The sequence below is a fragment of the Egretta garzetta genome, unplaced genomic scaffold, assembly GCF_000687185.1.
Source record: "Egretta garzetta isolate BGI_Z169 unplaced genomic scaffold, ASM68718v1 scaffold159, whole genome shotgun sequence".
NCBI classification, from domain to species: domain Eukaryota; kingdom Metazoa; phylum Chordata; class Aves; order Pelecaniformes; family Ardeidae; genus Egretta; species Egretta garzetta.
This window is the reverse complement of record NW_009260762.1, coordinates 6,534-29,453: the sequence shown is the minus strand read 5'-3', so window position 1 is coordinate 29,453 and position 22,920 is coordinate 6,534. Positions and strand designations below refer to the sequence as shown.

Genomic DNA, 22,920 nt, shown 5'->3' with positions numbered 1-22,920 from the left:
TTTGACAGTGGGTTTGCGTGCCCGTTGAAATCCACGTTTTTCTCAGCCTGTGTGGAGGTGACCTAGTTTCTAAACAGGGAACATATATGGCTGTCATGCTGTAATACACACTGTAAATTGAACTGTGCCAAATTAATTACACCAGGTGTTGCTGTGAAAATACGTCACTCATGGACCAACTGTTTCACATATAATGGTATCCCAAGGGATGATCCTGTTTATGCCATATTCATTTAATCTGGATTTCAGTGGAAACTGAAGCTGTCCTGAGCCGAGATTTTTACCAGTTCTCTAGCTGCAGCATGGGTAATACAGCTTTTACACGAAATGCCAGATCTCCCACTAGTTGGACCACGACATGAAGGGCAGCTGGGAGAACTTCACATGACATAACATGTTCCATTGCCACCGTCTTGATGGTGAACAAACAGGCTGATCTTCCGTTGAGAACAGCACACAACGTTCTCCTACAGAAAATCCAAAGAAAAATCCTGTGACTTGAAAAACTGTTGTTGTTGTTGTCTACTTTCACTTTATACCTATGCCACTAACCTTTAGCAGTTATAATGTTCTCAACTGAGAACAGAAGATACTAAGTAAGTCTAGTTTGTTGCATCTCTGCCCTAGATATTTATGGACATAGCACTTCCTAATCCTACTGTGGCACTAAATCCATTGAATATTGATACTGCTGATTTTATGGAAGAAGGTAAGATTAACTTGGGGGATCTGTATTGCTGAGCAGATCTCACATTGTTCCAATTGTAATGCTTTCATTTTATCACCTGAGGAGAAACTAAATCAAACTTTATTGTAAGCAGATTATACCTTATGAAGGATGTCTGCTGCTTTGAAGAAAAATACCTGTTTTCTGTGATTTCTTTTTCTTTCTCCATGTGAGCCAGTTTATTTAGGAAAATTTTTCTGCATCTTAGAAAGCTTCTACCATCTCCTAGTCATTTTCTTAATCAGTTCAACCCTGCCTAGCTAATAGCTTTCACTCTCTCATCTCTCTAAAATAGTGAGAAATTATTCACGCCTGTCTCTCTTTTTTTTTTTTTTTTTTTTTTTTTTTTTTTTATGTGACCAGTACACGGTGGCAAATGAATGACTATTGATAGTTAAGTATTTGGAAATATTTCATATCAGTTATGTTGAGCTATGCTATCTCTCAGATCCATCATTTGGCTGCTGGAAAGGTGACAGTTTGTGAGTCTAGCAGAGTGCTGCTGCGAGATTTTGTTTGAGAAATGCTGCCTGTTTCATAGGGAATTGATTTGAACAGCAGTGCCAATTTCCTACTCTTGTATGATTTGGAAGCTTTTTCTGTTCCTCCTATAAAGCCTCATATAGCTGTCAGTTTCTCTGCTCCTAGTTTGTCTTTTGTGCAAAGGGAGGAGATGGAATTGGGGGAATACCATAGCATACCTTTATAATAATGAGTCTCCATACTCCAGATTTTCTAGCAGTGAAGTACTGAAGCTGACATAGTGGCTAGTTAAACTCTGTTCTGCAGGGCTCTGTGTCCATCAGTGTTTTACTGGTTTTCTGCAGCAGAGCTTCCAGAAGATGCGCTGGAAGCAACCTGAAAGATGAGATGAATTTGTTGGAATAGAATAATATGATGATGGGACTCAAGGGCTGCACAGTGTCTGGAGTGCATACTGCTGATGGAGAGTTTTTTGTTCACTTGCTTCTTACCTGTTTACGTGAAATTCAGTCTCCTTATTTTGGCAGCGCTTGTGCACTGTCTAGGCTGCAGGCAGAGGCAGAACCCAGTGGCGCTAATGCAGCACTTGACGTGGGAGAGTTTACCGTGCTTCCTGAATAGGCTTTGCAGTCCAGGTGCCCTTATGCTGCTGGCCTCAAAGTAGTAGCTTAGAATTATTTCTAATTAGGACTTCACTGCAGTAATTTCTCCTTCTCAGTCTCAGCCTTCCCGTGCCTAGTCCTTCTCATCTTTTCCTTATTCATTTGTCCTTATTTATTCTTCCCCTTATGTCTGATGCAGTCTCTCAGTCAAGTATTTTCTTTCTCCAAAAAATGTCTAAGTGGTAATTGATTCAGCAGTGCTCTCCCGCTCAAGTAGCCATCAGCTACCATTTGGCTCAGTTACTGGCGATCTGGATGAGTAAGAGGTTGAACGTGCAGGATAAAAGAATATAAGGTTTTTTTAACGTTCTAGAGCAGCCCACTTGCTGAAATGTGACAAGGGCACATATAAAGCTACATGAGAGTTGAATTCTTGCTTAGGAAAAGTTCAGTTGTTTAGCTGACTACCATTCTCTAACTTTTTTAGATAATCCTATTTTCAACAAATAGCAGAAAATTACGAACTATTAGATTTGGTATCTAGTTACAGGGAAGACACTTCAGTCTTTGCGTGAAAAAGCGTTGTACTTCCATACTGAGCATAGAAGCCTTGAGCTGTAATAATTCACTCTGTAGTTCAGATTATGCAACTAAATCAGTAACTGTGTATAATTTAGGGGGGAGGGAGGAGGAAAGGGGAGTGTCTCAATATGAGAAGAAAAAGATCATAGAATCATAGAATGTTTTGGGTTGGAAGGGACCCCTAGAGGTCATCTAGTCCAACCCCCCTGCAGGAGCAGGGACACCGCTAACCAGATCAGGTTGCTCAGAGCCCCATCCAACCTGGTCTTGAATGCTTCCAGGGATGGGGCCTCACCTACCTCTCTGGGCAACCTGTTCCAGCGTTTCACCACCCTCATTGTAAAGAATTTCTTCCTTATATCCAGTCTAAACCTACCCTGGTTTAGTTTGAAACCATTACCCCTTGTCCTGTCACAACTGGCCCTACTCAAAAGATTTTCCCCCTCTTTCCTATAGGCCCCCTTTAGGTATTGAAAGGCTGTAATCAGGTCTCCCCGCAGCCTTCTTTTTTCCAGGCTGAACAAGCCCAACTCTCTCAGCCTGTCCTCATAGCAGAGGTGTTCCATCCCTCGGATCATTTTTGTGGCCCTCCTCTGTATCCGCTCCAACTGTTCCATGGCACATTGCCGGCTCATGTCCAGCCTTTCATCCACCAGCACCCCCAAGTCCCTCTCGGTAGGGCTGCTCTCGATCCTTTCATGCGCCAGTCTGTATTGATACTGGGGGTTACCCCAACCCAGGTGCAGGACCTTGCACTTGGCCTTGTTGAACCTCATGAGGTTCACACAGGCCCACCTCTCTAGCCTGTCCAGGTCTCTCTGGATGACATCCCGTCCTTCTGGTGTGTCAGCCGCACCACTCAGCTTGGTGTCATCCGCAAACTTGCTGAGGGTGCACTCGATCTCGCTGTCCAAGTCATTGATGAAAACGTTAAACAGCACTGGTCCCAGTACGGACCCCTGAGGGACACCACTCATCATCGGTCTCCATCTGGACATCGAGCCATTGACCACTACCCTCTGGATGCGACCAGCCAGCCAGTTCCTTATCCACCGAACAGTCCACCCATCAAATCCATAGCTCTCCAATTTAGAGAGAAGGATGTGTGGGGGACTGTGTCAAAAGCTTTGCAGAAGTCCAGATAGATGACGTCTGTTGGTTTTCCCTTGTCCACTGATGCTGTCACACCATCATAGAAAGCCACTAGGTTCGTCAGGCAGGACTTGCCCTTGGTGAAGCCATGCTGGCTATCTTGAATTACCTCTCTGGCCTCTATGTGCTTTAGCATAGCTTCTAGGAGGATCTGTTCCATGATCTTCCCAGGCACAGAGGTGACGCTGACAGGATCAGGATAGAGTGGGTGAAACCTTTGTGGACCAATTCTCTTTAGACTTACTTTGCTCATTAATGGCATTATTTTTGGTGTTTGACCAGCTGAATGTTATCTTTTGAACATCATAACCTACTTGCCTGTTGCAGTTGCAGGACAGCTGTGCATTTCAATGTCCAGGTGCTAAGCAGAAGAAAAGTTCTGCTTGAAGATGGTGAATTTGCAAGTAGGGGAAAGGATTGAAAGCCAAAAAATTCCTGTGTAATGCCCAAATGACTTGCTAAGAGGTAGCAGGGGGATTGCTACTAACAGAACTGCTACTCAGGCTGAAATTATTAGATCTGTTGCCTCAAAGTTCTGAAATAATTGCCTACGTGCTGGTTCAGTCGATGGGTAGAATCACCTGCCCTGTTAAGATTTCTACAGTTGTTTCATTGTTCAGCACCTTGATGTGATTGTTAGGTTTGTTAAGATCTTAGTTTGAAAATGTATGTAAATTTAAAAAATAAATTTCTGCAGACCTCTTAGATGTTTGACATTCTTAAAGTAGTATAAACTGACACTTAGCAAAAGGAAGAATACAGTGTTGGAATCTAAATAGCAACAGACTAAATATTTTTTATAAAATTTTTGATATTGCAGTTTACTGAACAGTTTGTAAAACTGTACAAATGTTATCAATTCTCAGAAATTCACGCCGAAGTGCAGTTGAAGAATTACGGAAAATTTCTTGAGGAATATACGTCTCAGCTGAAGAGAACTGAAGATGCTTTGGATGATTCTGTTGGAGATGTTTGGGACTTCAATCTTGATCCCATTGCATTAAAGGTCCTCATATATTTAATATATATTGCAACTATCATTTTCCTAGTTCCTCCTTCCCTTCAAAACCTGAGAAATAAAAGCTTGATGCATTTGTGCTTTTAAAATTTTGACTTTTGTGTCTGAGAAACCAATACAATATTATTTTAATTATCAAGTAATTGATAAATCAGTGCATATCATAAGAGAAGATGTTTTCATATTATTCTTTTCCAGTCTTCTGGATACTAGTGGAAGTTAAGTGAATTTACAGTTCTTCATGTGTTGGGAAGCCTCATTCCAGCAAATTTCTTCCCTGTGGGTTGGTGTTTTTATCTGGGGGTTGAGGTTCCAGAAGAGCTCACGAATATTTTATAAGTGCACCGTGAACTGTGTGTGTATTTATAGTTGTGTTTTGACTTAATGGCCTTGGTACAGTATTTTCTGACCTACAGAGGTGGCTGTTTTCTTGGTCACGAGCTCTCCGTCTTCTGTGGAGCACTGGTTTTTTTTTTTTTTTTTCTTCACTGAATTTGCAGACATCGTTTAAAAATGCTTTTGTTACCATATGGAAGTTGTCTGTGCTGAAGATGCACTCTTAAGTAATCATCTGTCTGAATAATTTGAATAAATTATGTGTAGGGCCAGCACAGTGCTGAATGTATATGAACTGATAAATATCATGGCTGACTTTGGTACAAAATGTCAGTTCCTGCATGCAGATATACACTATGCATCCTGGTTCCTGCGTTTGGGATTCTTAAGTCACGTTTTAGGTTTCCTGAGCTGTTTTTTCTATATACAACATAATGACCATGCTTTTGCTTTCCAAGTTCTGTAAGTAAATTGTTTTAAATGCTATGTAGTATAGCTAGTTATTTGCCTTTCTGCCTAGAGTAAAAGGAAAGGTATTTCCATGTATATGTGAAGAGTGAAGGTTTCCTGCAGTGTAGGTTGCCAGTCATGTGCAATTATTACTCTCTTATTACTGACCTTATGTGAGACTAAACTGAGGAAAAGATTACTGATCTAGTTGGATAAATGTATTTTTGACCAGTATTTTCTAAAGTAGACTGTTTGTTGTTTTTGTTTTGTGGGGTTTGGGTATGTTTGTTTATTGATTTATTTATTTATTTATTTATTTTAGCTTTTGCCATATGAACAGTCCTCCCTACTGGAGCTCATAAAGACAGAAAACAAGGTAAGCGCTTTATGCTTAAAAAAAAAAAAAAAAGGTTATTCTAGATAAAACCTAGCTCTCCAAACGTGAATCTATTTGTAATCTGTGTGGTTTTTTTCCCCTTTGAGTCTAGGTTCTAAACAAAGTAATAACTGTGTATGCTGCCCTTTGCTGTGAAATCAAGAAATTAAAATACGAGGTAAATTCAGCTGTCCTTTGTTACTGTGTATGAAAATGTTTGCAGATTGGCAAGCTGATACATAAATTTCTTTAGCAGTAAAGAAACAAAATATAATGTCTTAAGTAATTGTTATAGTGTGATTACATGTGTCCTATTTATTAAAAAACAAATCTCTGCTTTTGTTGTTAGGCAGAAACTAAATTTTATAATGGCCTCTTGTTTTATGGAGAAGGAGGTAAGTAGCTCCCTTTACTGTAAAAGTTTGCAGGTTTATGTTATTGTTTCAGGTTATGTTAAATGCTACAGTAAGTGTAATTTTGTAACACAGATACATGCTTTCTGTGTATCTTTGATGAACACCAAATAATGGACTTCTGTAACAGATTTATCTGTTACATTAACAGAAAGTTTTGTTGCAGCCTTATTTACGTGAGAAGTAGGGAGTGTGAGCTGTTGAGGTTGTATTTAATGTATAACATATAGAAACCTGAGCTTATATGCTGCAGCAGCTGTTTTTAAAAGCAGGGCATTGAAAACCTATTTTTCACGTGTAAACACATCCTAAACCAACTCATTTTGTATTAGGAATAGATTTTACATTGGTTGTAAACAATAAATCTGTAATATAATTGTAATAAAACACTGAAACCATTAATAAATAACTTGGAGCAATTCCTGCCTACTTTATGTATGCAATCATAGTTGTTCCAAGAGAAGTTGCAGTGTGTTAACGTCATCTGCACTTCAAGTGCAGGTAATAGTACTTGTACTACTGTTTAGATCATGACATAATACGGGGCCGTAAGTGATTCTAAGTCAATTCAACTAAGAAATTGTAAGACCCTGCTTTAGGTGAAAGCTGCTTTTTGTCTTGGAGTTAAACTGCTAACTCCTCCAAAGGGTTGGTCTTAAGTTTCCACCTCAAAGGCTTCTAGTCTGGGAATAAGCACAGATCTTGGTCCTGAGGACTGAATATATTCATGAGTTGATTTAGAGACATATCAGCTAACTTTGTTTTCTAGTTCAGAAATTTGAGAGAAAGGGAAAAGTAGCAAAAAGGGCTTTTTTGGAAAGCTTTTCAAGAGCCGTGACTCTGACAGAAGTATTTGGGGAACATGAAATCTTTGAGACAGGGGCTGTTTATACTTCTTTTAAGTGCAATATAAGATGACTGTTGTGGTTCAGTTAAGGAACATGAAAAAGTAGTGGGTTGTTTGTTTGTTTGTTTTTTTTTTCCTTAACATGGTTTTAAATATTTCAAAAGAAAGTGATATGCTGCCAAAATGGTACTAGGGGATCCCTCAAAACTTCTCCATGTCTCTAACATGAAAAACATCAGACTGTTGCAGATTAACATATTACAGCAGCAGTTTGTTCCTGATGAGTGTTCTGCAGGGAATGCTTGAGAATGGCAGGAACTGAGAGGTCAGCCTTCTGTGGGTTACGTGGGGATGCAGAAATTACGTTCTCCACTTCCATATCCCTCCTTGTAGCCTCTACTTTGATAACAACAAGCTTGCTTAAAACAGCTGGCAAAGTTACTGGCTCAAGGATGGTTGAAATTTAAACAAGTGCTGTGCTGGTTTTTTCCTTCTGTATAAAGAAACAGTTTTGTCATCTTGTCCTTGGAGTGGTTAGGGCTAGTCTAGGAACTTTAACTAGTTAGTTGGATTGGGGTTTTTGGGACATACACTAAACAGAGTAAAGGTTGCATAAAACTTGTAAAGGGGAAGCATGCAATATTTAGCATCTTGTCCCAGAGCTGCATCTTACAGAAGTATGGAGACTACTTTAGTCTCTGGTGACTGCTCTAAAATAACATATTTTGTGAAGCAATAAGACCTGCATTTCTTATGCAGGTAAACTTGAAATTGTAAGCCATTTTTGCTCAGAGTGGTCCGATAGAAAAATCTCAACTAGAGCATTAAGCTGTCATCACATTAGAAAGACTGTATTTTGTCAGGTAGTATTACAACTGCTTCATCTGCACCGATTTGGCATTGGTGATGTAATTATTGTATTTCATAGTACCCTGTTAATGTACTTTGTCATACAAGTAATGTTTTGAAGCTATGGTGGTGAGCCAGTTCTTTTGTGCAGGATGATATGTAGGAAAAAGAAAATCAGTTTCCTGAAGATATTGTGTGCTACACAGCTTTTTCTTCTGATTAATGATGTAGTATATTCGTTCAGTAAATAACTACCAAGGATGTCCCTTGCAATATGAATACCTAGTTCTTTAATACAAACTTTTTAAAATGGAAACTTTTATATTAAGTTACGTCATATATATGCCTTTAAAGAATTATCTTTCGTATTCTTTCTTTCAGGTGATGGAGACTTTTTTTTTTCCTGCTTTGTATCTAACATATAAACAATGTAATTTTTAATGAGAAAGAAACTTCAAAAATAAGTCCAGCTTAGGAAAGCAAAATTAAAAGTTTTTAAGGCTCCATTAGGATTCTTGTAATAGTGTGCTCTGCTTGTATGACAAACAAATGGCTTGGAGGGGAAGCTTCAATGTTAATTTAACAGGTCTAACACAGGCTTTTGAAAGTTGTGACAAATGTTTGTCTTTGAAGCCACAGATTCCAGCATGGTGGAGGGAGATTGCCAAATACAGATGGGAAGATTTGTTTCTTTCTTGCAGGTAGAGTATGTTTTGATTTCTTTTGACAGCAATTACAATCTTAATTTTACTTGCAAAGTGGATTTGACAGTCTGGAGTATCCTGCTTGCATCTTGCTGAAAGGCATTGCAGTGATTTGATAGTTACTATGTTTTGCCTGCAGACCTGTCACAACCAGCTGAGATATCACACATTGTTTTGGGTTTGGTTTTTTTTGTACTTGTCTAAAATTCTGGTATTCTAATGAGAGAAGACATTGCAGTTTGTGTAATCATTGTTCAAAGAAATTAGAATTTACTTAAGAAAGTAAGAGAAGATAAATTGAGGTTGTTTCATTTGACAGTAAAGTTAAAGATATCTATTTTTTGGTTTTGATTAGCAAATTCTAATTTTCATTGAACATTGGCAATGGATTGTTTATAAATCTTTTTTTAGCTGATAGAAGAAAACATGTACCTGGAAAAAAATTGCTTGTGCCTCACTCAAACTTTCAGGGAAGAACCCTCATTTCTTACACAGTTTGGTTGTTATCAGGGTCCTTTGCATGAAAACAGGATACGTGTTTCTTCTGAGGATTTCCTGTGCTCTTGGGTTTCAGTCTACTATGGAGTTTTCTTGTCTTCAGTATAGCTTAAGTGACTGTACCATTCCCAAAAATGTTTCTAATTTTATGCAATATTACTTGTAATGAAGTATCTGTGTTGAAGTAGAGAATATACAGGAAGCTTCCAGAATGTTTAAACAAATTCTACTTTTAACAAAGGTTAAAATTCCTGTTCTTGCTGTATACTAGCATGGCAGTAATCACTTACTGAGTCATAATAGGTGGAATGCTGTAGGAATTTGTTTCTCAGCCTCTTTTACTATTCCCAAGTGCAGCTAGTTGTTAGGATATCTTGGGGGGGGCTCCTAGTTTTTCAAGTTTTTTGTCCTGTTAGCTTTGTCGGTTTCTTCCTTCATTCTCTATTTCTTTCCGAGCAGATGTTTGAGAGACCTTTTAGTGGTTCTGAAATGGGGCTACATTACACTTGTGTTTTTTCCAGAGTTCTTCCCCCTCCCCCACCCTATCAGGATGCTCTGTCCAGGTGGAAGTTGAGAGCAGGGTGACTGGCTATCTGGGATATCTATATGCATTGCAAACCCACTCTGTAGAATGAGTTTCTGTTTGTTTATGGAGTATTTGCTGATGTGTATATTTATAGGGTAAATACAAAAATACAACAGTATTGCTTGTGAGCCCACTTTGCATGTATGCTATGATGGCTTGCTGATTGTTGAGCAACTTAGGAGAGAAGGGAGACGTAGGATATTGCCCCAAAGGGAAGGTTACTGTGCAAACAGGTGTGTGTTGCTTTGGGTAAAGCTATTAGGAAAACTTTTTCTTACTGGGTTTGTTCTTTTTCAACTGTTGTGTTCCCCTAAATCCACTCGGTAATAGTGTATATCCATAGACTGGGAAATGCTGTTCTGGTCAATGTTTTATGCATATCTCCAAGGGCGGTGTGAAAATATGAATGAAGATGACAAAAAATTTGCTATGCCAAAACTTTTTTTTCTTTTTTACCATTACCAAAACAGTGCTGTGAAAAACTAGTTAGGTACTCTTGATCCTGTAGAAGACAGTGTATTTGAAGAACTTGGATAAAGTGATAATCTCGTCCGTGTTATGCAGCTGTTAATATGCATGTGCTGTTAAATTGGACTGTTTCCTGGAAGTTCTGAAGTTGCAGCTTGTGCCCGTTCCCCAGGAAACATGATCTCAACTGTCTATTAATCCATTCCTCTGGAATCTGTTGGGTTTGTTTCAGCTGCATTTGGTAGAGCATTACAAGTATAAGAAGTAAAGACACTTTTATGTTTTGTGAAAACTGGTGACTAATAGAAGGCAGAAGCCCAAATAAGATCTATTTTTGATGGAGAGGAAGACAGAATTCAGCTGTTAGCCAGTCTTCTGGCAGGAGCAGCAGGCTGGCTGGTTAGCCAGTGTGGGCTGTCTGCTGTGAAGCCATCTGTGTACTGACTGGCTGGACTCATCGCATGATGACTTTTCCCTGATGGGATTATAGGGTGCATGAATGAGCAAATATTACTGCAGTTAAGGGAAACTCGGTTTCATTTACCCTATTGCTCAAGGAATGCCTTCTTAAAATCCATCATATAAACCAAGATCATAATTTACATGGTCAGAACCGACCTCTTACTGATTTTGTACTGTGTAACTGAGCTCAAGTTCTGCTGTAGTCAAACATACCTCTCAAAGACATTGTCTTGTTTTCTTGAAAGCAGTTTTCTGTAGTTAATCACTCTTACAGTATGTACAGGCTTCTGTGCTAATTTCTAATTTGAATTCAGCTATCACCAGCTCCCAGAGCGTGACTCTTGGAAAATGCACAGCCTTTGCTCACTAGATTCATCAGGGATATTCTCTCTGAAGGTACTTGGGCACTGTTGTCAAGTCACTTCTCGCTGTCTTTGATAAATTGAACTCTTGAAAACTTTTAGAGCAAGATATTTAAAGCACACTGAACTCCTTATGGTGACTCTTTTCTGTGTCTTCTTTAAAGAGTCAATATCCTTTTTAAAAAGTAGCCCTGGGTATCAGTTCTGGTATTGTCTTATCTAGATTTTCAAAGCCATATGCAAGTGCAAAATAATTTCTGTTTTCCTTATTATGCTTTTCTTTGTGTCCAAAGTGCCTGTTGGTCCCTTAATAGTCCAATTTATACTGGGAGCTTGTGTTCAGTAACTTCTTAGCTTAGTCCTAGATCCTTTTTTTGAGCTATTAGTTACTAGGATGATATTTTCCATCCTGCTTTAGGTCTGTCCACTGACTTGGATTAGGAATGTAGTTGGAGCTTGGACTGCAAATTCAATGGTTTATGTTCAGTGTTTTGGAAGTAATGACAATTTGTGTAAGAGGAGGGTCAATACATATATGCATTTTATTTTCTTGTATTTCAGGAGCTGTCTTGCTTTGTTACCCGATGTTATGAAGTGGTGGTGAATGTAGTGCATCAGTTGGCTGTTCTCTATACCAGCAACAAGTAATTATTCCCTAAAATGCTGTATTGTTTTTATGTAGTTAAATGTATAAAAAATGAATGTTCTGCTTAAGGCATGGTCATTTTTGGAACATTGTTGTCTAGAGATACGGAGAGTGCTTTGCTGTGCAAGTTTGGGCTTCATAAGCCATTATGAAAGTTGGATTTATTGTATTTTCAGAAAAGGCAGTGCTTTTGTATAATGAGATGCAAGATTTTTTTTTTATAGAATTGATGCTTCAGAGGCACTTAGTCTTTATGGTTAAGAGATTGTCTTATTACTCTTTCATCCTTGCTCTGTTTGAGAGGTTCCTTCTGTTGACTGATACAATGAGCTTCAGAAGCTTAAAAATCAGATCACTTTCACAGTCTTAATGTTTTAAATATGTCAGTTCTGGTATATATTCGTCACAGAACAAACCTGTTTTGAACACCTGAAGTTAAGCTTAGAAACAGCTGTTAGGTTTGGCTCCTCTGAAAACTTGGAGGAGAGTTTAGTTCTGAATAGAATTGTTTGGTTTAGCTCTGAATATAACTGCAGGGCTCTTGATTCCCCCCCTCTAGACAGGATAGCATCATTCTTCTCAGTTCTATTTGTTGTCTTACAACAAGGTAGACTTTCTGTATGATGCCGAGTGAACAAGGCTGGATGTGTAGTTTGGACATGGCTTGATGAAACATGTGAAGTGATTTTGTACTGTTGGGCTACAAGACTGTATGTATCAAGGCTCCTTGCTTTTAGCATAACTGACTTGGGAATTGCTGATATATATGTGCAGTGAATGCAGTCAGTCATTGGAACTAGCCGCATGCTGTACACTTAAAAATGCAATATTAAATTTGATCATAGCACACAGATTCCTCATAGTGTGTATACTTCTAAGCAGATTTTGAGAATTCTTTTGTTTTCTGAAGTTACTATGTTAATGCAGAAAAATGTACCCCGAAACAAAGAACATACTGTGATACAGAATTGATCTAACTGTTCTAAGGATGAAAAAGGCATTAAATATTTCTTTTATTTACAGGAATGCACCTAAAATTATAGAGACATCTGGAGTTCATTTTCAGGTGGGAATGACTTAGAGCCTCTTTTGCTTATGTAAATATATGTATGTCTCGATCATTAATCCTGAGAAAAGCAGCTAGAAACTGAATTTCAAGTACAGCTCTCAATATGGAATCTCCTTGAAAGGTTTTGTTTTGTTAATCAGTTTTTTCTGCCCTTTATGTGGAAAGGGCTGCTGTCTCCATGTCTGTCATAGTCTAGCTTTCTTAGCTGCAAAGTGTTTGCGTGCTCCCTTATTGTGTGCAATATGTGCTTCTGTGTGTAGATGATTTTGAAAATCCTACCTTCACTGTCAAATTAGATCAGTGAATTTAAAGCTGTGCTTGTACACAAACTAATGTTCCTTGTGTCACTACAAGAAATACTAAATCTTTAAGCTACCAAACCAAGAAATCTCCAATTTAACACTCTAGCTGATGTTTTGTTGGCTGATAATGTATTGAAAGGAACTGAAACTTTACTTTTGAAACATGGCACTAATAAACTTTTCAGTAACTACAGTCCTTTTCTTTTTGTTTTAAATAGGCAATGTACGAGCATCTGGGAGAGTTGCTCACAGTCTTAATCACTCTCGATGAAATAATTGACAATCACGCCACTCTGAAAGATCACTGGACCATGTATAAGAGGTGTGTCTCTGAAGGTGTGAAACATTCTCCCACAACATAAAGATAAAAGCATGTATGTATGTCTTTGTTCCAAGAAAGTCAGCGTGGGAACATGGATTTTGGTAGCCCTGAGAGTTTTCCAGAAACCTCATTGAAGGGTAGGGCTGAGCTCACACTTTGTCCTTCTAACAGCACCAGTAAGTTCTTTCAAGTGCTGTATGTTACCTATACCATACATGGTAAGCATCTTGACAAACAGTTATGGTTTATGGCGTTTAAAATCTATTCAATAAGAAATCTAGTTTTGCACATAACTGATCTAAGACTATCCATATTCAGCACGGGGGTGGGCATAGAGATTTAATTAAGAACACAGTCTTAAGTAAAAGCTGAAGAGTCAACAATTACAAAGGTAATTACATTAGTAGGATAACGACTGTTTCATTGAGAACCTGAATAAATGGGAGTTACTAAAATGCAAATGGCTTATACAGATCTAGTGGGTTTTGGTTTTTTTTTAATTTTGGAGTTGCTGCTGGGCACAGATGTGGGCAGTTAAAATCTATTATCAAAATAGTACAGGATATGATAAAACTGTTAGCGTGTTTTAATTGTGTCATATGTATGTGTTCCACACCTCCTCCTTCCAGGCTGCTAAAATCTGTCCATCACAACCCCTCTAAGTTTGGGATTCCAGAAGATAAACTGAAGCCATTTGAAAAGCTGCTCTTAAAACTGGAATGCCAGTTATTTGATGGAATGATATTTCAGGTAATGAAATGAATGTTCCTCAGTATGATAGGGGAAACTATTACATTAAAGCAACACTCTTTTTTAGAATGGTTTGTTTGTTTTTGTTTTGCTTTGTTCCGGATACAGTGATGTGTGAATTTGGCTCTTGCATCTGTGCATGGGAAAAAAAGGCTCTATTTAAGATCCTTCCTTGCTCTTCTCATGTGCTGGCTTGAACTGTGCCAGGCTTTGAATGGTAACAATTAACGCTTACTGTTTTACAGAATTAAAGAAATGCAGGCAACTTGGCATTAAGCCTGTGTATTATCAGGGAGTCTGTTTTTCACCAGAAATCTTAACAGTGGTCAGACCTACATAGTATAGGTCCGCTTTATTTAAGTCTCCTCAGTCATCCTGAAAATGTTAAGTGTGACGTCTTGTTACATATTTTTGTCTCATTCCTAGCATATGAGACCGGTAGCTGTCATGGGGTACCATTTCAGTGGTGTATACCCCTGAAACATGCAAGTGTACAGGTGGATGGGAAGGATTATTACTTTTTCAAAAGAGTCAATTTAAATGTGTTCATACAAGAAGCCATCTTTTTCTTAGAAAAGGGTGTATTTGAGAGACTGAAATTGGGTGGTGTGGCATGGTGGGTAGAGGACAGTGTTGCTGAATCTAGTCACAGCAGAGTCAGTTGAACAGGACTGTTGCTCAGTTCTTACTGTTATGTCTTGAAAGGCATAGGGAAGAAGGTTTTGTTCTGTAAAAGCCTCCAAAAGGGAAATTGTATATAAATAAACACAACTTGGCTTATCCTTTCAAAGGACATTGCTACCAGCTATCCATTTTTCATCTGTATTTCTCTAATATTGCATTAATACAAAGACTTCATTGTACGTGTGAGACATTGGTTGGGCTTGTCTGGTATTCATTCAGGATATAGAATCATAGAATGTTTCCCCTCCTGTCCTGCCAATGCCCCTTCCTAACAAAAATACATGAAAAATATTATCTCCATTAAAGACTTTTCTAATATTCTAATATCTTTAGAAAATCTCGTGTCTGTCTCTTGGTTTTTGTTTTTGTGTTTTTTTTTTTTTTTTTTCTATTGTGTGGGTTTGGGTCGTTTGTTTTTTTCAAACAGCCAACAGTGGTGTGGGGGTTTTATGCTACAAGTTCATGAACCACGTCCAACAAGCAACTTGCATGATAATTTTGTTTAGTTAATGAACAGTTAGTAACACAATGTAATAATGCAAGTATGCATCTAGTTTCTTATTGCTAGCACATCGTGTGGTTTCTTTAAAAATGCCCCTTAACAGAAATGTTAAGTAAATAAAATGGGGTTTTTTTAGTGCTAGGTATAAGAGAGGTTTTTAATGTTTTCTGCTATACTAAATAATTTAAGTATACTTAAAAAAAAAAATCTGTATGTTGTGAAGTCAAAACTAACTTCAGGTTCATGCTGTACAACATAAATTAATGTTCTCTTGCAGTATTCTTCTCTTGCAAAATCAGTATTCTTTTAGGGTTCAAAATGGCATTATCATTATGCTTTTTTTTTTTTTTTTTCCTTTTTGCTCAGGCCTGCATAGAGCAACAATTTGATTCTGTAAATGGTGGAGTGTCAGTGTCAAAGAACAACACCTTTGCTGAAGAATTTGCTTATACTCTCCGCACAACTTTCGCAAATGTTGAAGCCAAACTTGGTAATGCAAGCTCATGATTCTCCTGCCAGCTGCACTGTCTCTAAAATTGTATTATTTGTCTGGCAGTAGACTTAAGAAAAGGATTTTTTTGTGTATTTGTGCAGGCGAGCCTTCAGAAATTGACCAGAGAGATAAATATGTGGGCATCTGTGGCCTCTTTGTACTGCATTTTCAGATTTTTCGGACCATAGACAAGAAATTTTACAAGTCGTTGTTGGATGTCTGTAAAAAGGTGAATACTTTCTTCTTTTGTCAATAATTTAGAGGGGAAAAAATGTCTTCAGTAATGAAGTAGGTAATTTTCTTAGTTGTATGGCATAGCAAAGACTTGGGAAAACAAAACACACAATTTACCAAAACAAGTCAGGAAGCAGAATTAAGACTTTTCTCCTTTTTTGATCCCCCCCTTCCCCCAATTTATTTTAAAGATGCCCCAAAAACCTGTCCGTTCACTTAGCAGCAAGGTAAAATAACTTGAAATTACCATTAAAATGTTTCTTAAGCTTAACATCACACTGAGGACTAAAAATTGTTTGAGTTACGTGTGTTGTGAGACTGAATACATGCTTTGGGTTTTGTCCTTGGCTATAAACACGTATCTTGAAAGACCTCTAAGTCAAAGGTGACTGGTGCTTTTTCGTATCAGGTGGCATTAAGAAATTATTAAATTCTCTAATACTGTTTAGAATCACTGAGAGTGGTAGTAACTTTGCCTGTGGTGTCCTTAGTAGGCTTTTAGGGGAGAAACCTTTTTTGATGTGAATGTAATACTTTAGAAACTAGTTATGCAGAAATAAACTGAATTAATGTGTTATTGTTCAAAAGAGGCGTAAAAACCACACGTGGTGGCATAGTATTTGTTGTGGTTACTTATGTTTATTGCTGCATGTATTATTTTTCCCCTTTTTTTTCCTCCAGGTACCAGCCATCACATTAACTGCTAACATTATCTGGTTTGCTGACAACTTTCTGATTCAGAAGATACCAGCTGCTGCCAAACTTCTGGACAAGAAAAGTACTCATACAGTTAAAACGCAAAGGGAGAACTTTCTACAGCAGCGGGCACAGTCACTTACCAAGTATGCTTCCTACATACTGCTTCATGGTGACGTTTGGCAAACAGAAACAGCACATGGGTTTCTTCATTCAGTGTGCTAGCATGTTGTGTAGTGTTGCTCGGTGGTGTTGAACAATTCTTCTATTTCACTGCAGCAATACACATGTGTTAGTGCTGAAAAAGTGTTGGTCGAAACAAAGCTTTTTTCATGTCATGCTTTCAGAAAAATATATAATATGTCACCAAAATAACAAAGTTCCTGGCAGTTCTAAATATGCGATTGTTTCAGTTATTTCTACTTCTGTACTTTGACCTTCCTTTTTTTTAAACTAGTGTCTAGTAACCTGAGCTGCTCTGTTTTCTGTTAGGGCTGTCTGTTTTCTGTGTGTTTATGGAGGTAAGTTGCTAATAGGCTTATAGAGGGTTTTTTCTCTACTCAGTGATGATACTTTCTTTGCAAGCATTTCTTTCTTTATGACTGTTTTAATTGCTTGTTTAACAGTCTTTGAAATTATCTGTATTTGAAAAGGGTTCTCTTTTGTGCTCTGCATGTAGTTTGCAAGTCACTTCCTTCTCTGGGTGCTTTCTAAAATACATTTAAAGATGAGTTGGAATTTTTTTTTTTAGTTGTCAGCCTTATGAACAAATGCGCTGCGCTGCATAGGGAGATAGCAGGACTAAGGTTTCTGCTTATGTTGCAGACCAAAATAAGAAGGTGGAAGATGGGGTCTGTGGAACAGAAGTGAAAACTTACATTTTGCAGGTTGTCTTCCAGTCCTGTGTGCAAGCTGGCACAACTGGGTTGGAGGGGAGGAGGGAAAAGCAACTCCACGTCTACGTGATCCTCTGGCAGATTATTCTCACTACTGCCCTGTTTTCTGTTTCAATCCATCTCTACCTGGATACGTCCTACATCCACAGGAAGAGTCAAGAGCTCTGACTGAATTCTTTCCTGGGCTTTAATTCCTGCATGGAGCATAACTGCACTGCTGCTTTGCTTTAGTTCTTGGGCAGTGGTGCAAGTCATGTCTGTAGCTCTTGAGATTAAGAAAAGGTTGAAAAAAGATCTGGGTATTCACAGATGTTTTGCAGCTATTGTGATATGATGCAGATTTTACATCTGCTGATTCGAATTTTGCCCATAACTCTTTTTTTTGCCTTTTTACGAGGTCTTGCATTGCCTTTGGTGATTGGACTGTTGCCTTAAATATTGAGTATTCTTTAAAGTGTAATTTTTTATGTCATAATCAATGACCTGAATACATTTCTGCTATAAAGGCTATAATCAGTAGTATTGCAGTGTCACAATTCTGTAGCATGGAGTAAACAGAAGTTTTAAAAGTGAACTCTACTTAAACATTTAATTACCACTAGAGTAATTCAACCAGATTAGCTTCTGGAGAATTGTTATTTAAGAGCAGCCTAGTTTGTCATTGATGTAATGACAAGGTTGGGTTTGTGTTTTGGGGTTGGTTTTTTTTGGGTTTTTTTTTTTTTTTTATACCTATAAAAAACCCCAACTTGGAGGAAAAAAATGTGTAGGACTTTTTTTGTCTAGTATTTAAAAGCATTTTCTAGCAGTTTTATTTACTGTTTTAATTTAAAGAAGTGTAGTATATGTACTGCTAAGAGGGCCTTTTGTTCTCTTGATAGATAGATGATTCTGACTCTGGAGTATGTTTGTACAGATAAAATTGGCAGACTAATCCTTACCAATACAGAATTAAAATGTAAATGAGTATGAGGTTCTGATACTTTTGGGAATGGAGAGTTATTACTCTGGGGACTGAAGATTTAACGTATTTCCTTTGGAAGAATTTAAGCTTTGGAAAGAGAAGAAAATCCTCATACTCTTCCTATTTGAAGTAAGCAACATTGTTTGTTTGTTTGTTTCTCCAGAGATATGCAGTCATACTATGTTTTTGTGAGCTCGTGGATGACAAAAATGGAGTCTATCTTGTCAAAGGAGAAACGTGTGGATAGGTTTGCAGAAGATCTTTCTAACCGCTGCAATGTCTTCATCCAGGTGTGCAGTCTTTTAATGTATTGGTGAGGCAAACTGACATTTTAGTGCTGACAAGTTGTTGAACGTAAAAAAGAAATCACAGACATTCTGTGATCATAAGTGTGTTATTTTACAACGTGGGAATTCTTCTAAAACTTTAAATGTCCAGTAGGTGCTCCTTTAAGTAAATTGTAAATCTATAAAAGGTACTTCCATAAGGCATGTGGGGGAAGCAAATCTGATTAAAATATTCAGTGGCTAAAATTTTCAGTTTTTCTCTTAGGAAATCAAGAAAGCTTCATTTCCTCTGTAGTAAAGGTTTTGTGCTTTTTTTCCTTTTGAGTCAGTCATGAGGTACATAAGTTGGACTGAACCAGTGTCTTAATTGAGATTTATCTAGCACAGTACATACTTCCAGTAAAGGTCTTGTGTTGTTTCATTGTGCTTTGCCTAGTGATGGTACTTTGCAAGAATCTTACTACGTTCCGAGGCAGCTGGTTTTCTTTTGGCCTACTAACAGCATGTAGTCTTAATGTAAGATGTATCTTATTTCTGAATTTATTTTTTGCTAGTTTTGATATTTATCTATCTGCCTGACAGAAATCTGATGAGAGTAGGTGTGTGATAGAAGCATGGTCCTGAGTCTTCTATATCTAGACACATAGATGTTCTAGGATCTGTGGGTTTTATATTTGAATTATTTGCAGTGAACTTAAGTAAATTTTGCTCTGTCGCAAATTGAGGTTCCTAGACCACTGGCTGTCTTTTCCTGGTCTCTTTTTTTTGTTGTTGTTACTACTTTTCCTTTGAAATAAATTGAATAACATTTTTGTCACTCTGTATGTAATCAACATACATTGATTTAGAATTGATTGCTTTTTTTACTGTGGGATGGACGGTTCTGCTTAGGCAGTGTAGAACTGTGTAAATACACTGAGAGTATTTATTCCATGAAATCTGGAAGTTTTAGGTTTTTTTCTGTGATAGGCTGTTTTTTGGGGGGATGGGAGTTTTTTTGTGGGTTGGTTTACAATAGGTCTGAAATTATTGGACTTTTGAGGCTATGCAATTAATTCACTGACCTATGTTGGATTTGAATGCCTCTGGAAGAGGTGATTTAATGACTTGTAGGCAGTTTCATTGTGTCTGCCCAACAAAAGGGTCTCATTCAGCTTTGGGATCTCAGGCTTGCTTATTAGGTGGAGTGATAGGTTCTCTAGTGTGAAGAGGTAAAAGATAGTTCTGTCATGTATGAAAGAAAAAAAGAGAGGACTTGATTAATTGCTACGTTGTGAATTTTTTTCTTTTTCTCCCCCTTTACTCATTTTATTTTTAGGGTTTTCTTTATGCATACAGTCTTAGCACCATCATTAAAACTACAATGAATCTCTACATGTCAATGCAAAAACCTATGACCAAAACCTCGGTGAAAGCTCTATGCAGACTTGTAGAACTTCTGAAGGTAGGTTACTGGATGAAAACTGATGAAATATATATTAAACACCACCCCCTCACCCCCCCAAAAAACCACCAAAAACCCAAACCCTACAACTGAGTTTTGCGTGGCTTCTTGTTCAAGACTGGGTTCGGTTAGAGAACAGGAGATTTGGGAGGCTAGAGCTGATTTATTTAACTTCTAACCACCTTCCGTAGTTGGTATCATAGAATGATTGAGGTTTGAAGGGACCTCTGGAGGTCATCTGGTCCAACCTCCCCCTGCTCAAGCATGGCCACCTAGAGCCAATTGCTCAGGACCATGTCCAGATGGCTTTTGAATATGTCCAAGGATGGAGACTCCACAACCTCCCTGGGCAATCAGTCTGTGCCAGTACTTTGTCACCCTCACAGTAAGAAAACATTTCCTGGTGTTCAGAGGGCAACTCCTGTGTTTTATTTTGTGCCCGTTGCCACTTGTTCTGTCACTGGGCACCACTGAAAAGAGCCTGGCTCAGTCGTCTTTGCATCTTTCCTTCAGGTATTTATATACGTTGATAAGATTCCCCCACCCCAAACCTTCACCTCCAGGCTGAACTGTCCCAGCTGTCTCAGCCTTTCCTAATACGTGAGATGCTCCAGTCCCTTAATTATCTTCGCGGCCCTTGCCTGGACTCTCTCTAGTATGTTCATGTCTCTCTTGTACTGAGGAGCCCAGAACTGGACCCAGCACTCCAAGTGTGACCTTGCCAGTGCTGAGTAGAGGGGAAGGATCACCTCCCTCAACCTACTGGCAATACTTTGTCAAATGCAGCCAAATATACCTTTACTTTTCTTGGTGGCAAGGGCACAGTGCTGGCTCATGTTCAACTTGGTGTCCACTAGGACCCCTAGGTCCCTTTCTGCCAAGCTGCTTACCAGCTGGAGGGCTCCCAGTATACATTGGTGCGAGGGGTTGTTCCTTCCCTGGTGCAGGAGTTTGCACTTCTCCGGGTACTTTCTCCAAAAAGAAAATATTCTGGTTTGGGATAACTTCAGAAAGTGATGTTGAACAGAGCTGGATTATTTAAAAAAAAAAAAAAAATCGACCCCAAACCCAACAGAACATACATTACAGTCCTGAAACTTTTTTATGCTCCTGAATGATTTGATTTTCTCAGTTCCTAAAGGTTAATTGCAACTGCTACTAACAGTACATTACAAAGTGGAAAGAGTCTGTATTTGCAGTGTGAATGAGTCTGCCAGCATAAAGCCAAATTCTAAAGGCAATGATGTCATTAACTACATGAACTATTGTGTTCTGGGATTGACTTTAGGCAATAGAACACATGTTTTACCGGAGAAGTATGGTTGTGGCAGATTCTGTGACACACATCACTCAGCATCTGCAGTATCAGGCTCTTCACTCTATTTCTGTAGCCAAGGTATGTAATCCAAGTTCTAATAACTAGTCTTCTTAGCTAAGTGTTTAAAAAAATCTTCATTTAAAATTATTTCCTCACTTTTACAAAATCTGTAGTATTGCTCTATCATAATCAACAGATATATATAAGCTTTCCAGTAGGTCAGAGCTTTGTCCTAGAAACTGTGTAGCACGGATAACTATCTATTTTCGACCAAGAATGGGTCCTCTCTTCCTCTAAACTGCTGTATCTGTCATGTTCCTCTTGTGTTCTTTTTAGCTTTTATTTCTAGCGATTTTCACAAACTGACCTTTTCTTACTGCTTTTCTGATGCACATTCTTAAAGCAATCTGTTATAGGTCTAAGCAAACAGGCTGTTATTTATTTAAATCTTTGTCTGCGTGGCAAAATAGTAGTGGTTCATACATGATGGTTTACAGGAGTCTAATGCGGGTATAAATTCACTATTTCTTTGTGGGGTAAAATGGCTTCTGGTAGTGAGACACTGTAATATCTACATATTATCCTTCTATAAACGAGATCAGTTTACTACACATTTTGCTTATCAAATCTTGAATTTCTGAATTCAGGGCAAATGGGAAAATGAGATTTTAGTATACCTGTTCTGATGTATTAATTCTTTCATCACATTCAGTAGCAGAATTACAGAGGAGATATGCTACTGATATCAGTGCAGTTCTTAAATTTTCCTTTTAATTTTTTTTTTTCTTGTTTTGACCATGCTCATATAAATGGATTATAGTTTTAACAGTAGACTTTCATTGTTTGGAAGTTCGATATGTTTGAAATTTGGCTGTAATCTCAATTTATGTATGTGGCATCTCCATATTTTCTAGCATAAGCAAAATACCCAAAAACTTGTACTTCTAAAAAGCTGATTGATATATATATATGTAATATATAGATATGTATGTGTATATGTGTGTGTGTGTGTATATATATGTGTCAGGAGTAGCATGAACCAAAAAAGTTCCAAGGTTCAAAGCTACTAAGAAAAACTGTATCTTCAAACAAACAGTTCACATGAAATTTAGGTAAATACCATAACTTTTTCCAATGATACCTGTAATTACATTGCAAATTATTTTTAAATGCATAGAAATATGCTGAGACTTGTGTACTGGGTGGATATCAAAGAGAGAGTATCTGTGAACAATTCTGGGTATTTTGACTACTTTTCAGAAAAGATGTAAGATGCAAATGCTGGTAAATAGAAGAATTCATCAGTGCTAATCTTTTTTTGTCTGCTCCACTTAGAAACAAAGTGTTGTAAGGACTAAGGCATATATATACCTAACATAGCTTTAGCACAGAAGGTTA

The 22,920-nt window shown here is 37.9% G+C and overlaps 1 protein-coding gene across 1 annotated transcript in view; it reads left to right on the top strand.

The window, feature by feature from the left end:
- The first annotated feature begins 633 nt into the window (after positions 1–633).
- Positions 634–22,920, top strand: part of WASHC4 (WASH complex subunit 4) — a 28,814-nt gene continuing 6,527 nt past the window's right edge. Inside the window, exons 1-16 of the mRNA XM_035901475.1 lie at positions 634–709; positions 4,413–4,552; positions 5,673–5,726; positions 5,839–5,904; positions 6,076–6,121; positions 8,469–8,536; positions 11,477–11,559; positions 12,585–12,627; positions 13,151–13,254; positions 13,884–14,004; positions 15,557–15,680; positions 15,785–15,912; positions 16,599–16,759; positions 18,637–18,763; positions 20,079–20,204; positions 21,493–21,600. Coding sequence (XP_035757368.1) covers positions 634–709; positions 4,413–4,552; positions 5,673–5,726; positions 5,839–5,904; positions 6,076–6,121; positions 8,469–8,536; positions 11,477–11,559; positions 12,585–12,627; positions 13,151–13,254; positions 13,884–14,004; positions 15,557–15,680; positions 15,785–15,912; positions 16,599–16,759; positions 18,637–18,763; positions 20,079–20,204; positions 21,493–21,600 — 1,575 coding nt within the window. The remainder of the gene's footprint in view (positions 710–4,412; positions 4,553–5,672; positions 5,727–5,838; positions 5,905–6,075; positions 6,122–8,468; positions 8,537–11,476; positions 11,560–12,584; positions 12,628–13,150; positions 13,255–13,883; positions 14,005–15,556; positions 15,681–15,784; positions 15,913–16,598; positions 16,760–18,636; positions 18,764–20,078; positions 20,205–21,492; positions 21,601–22,920) is intronic.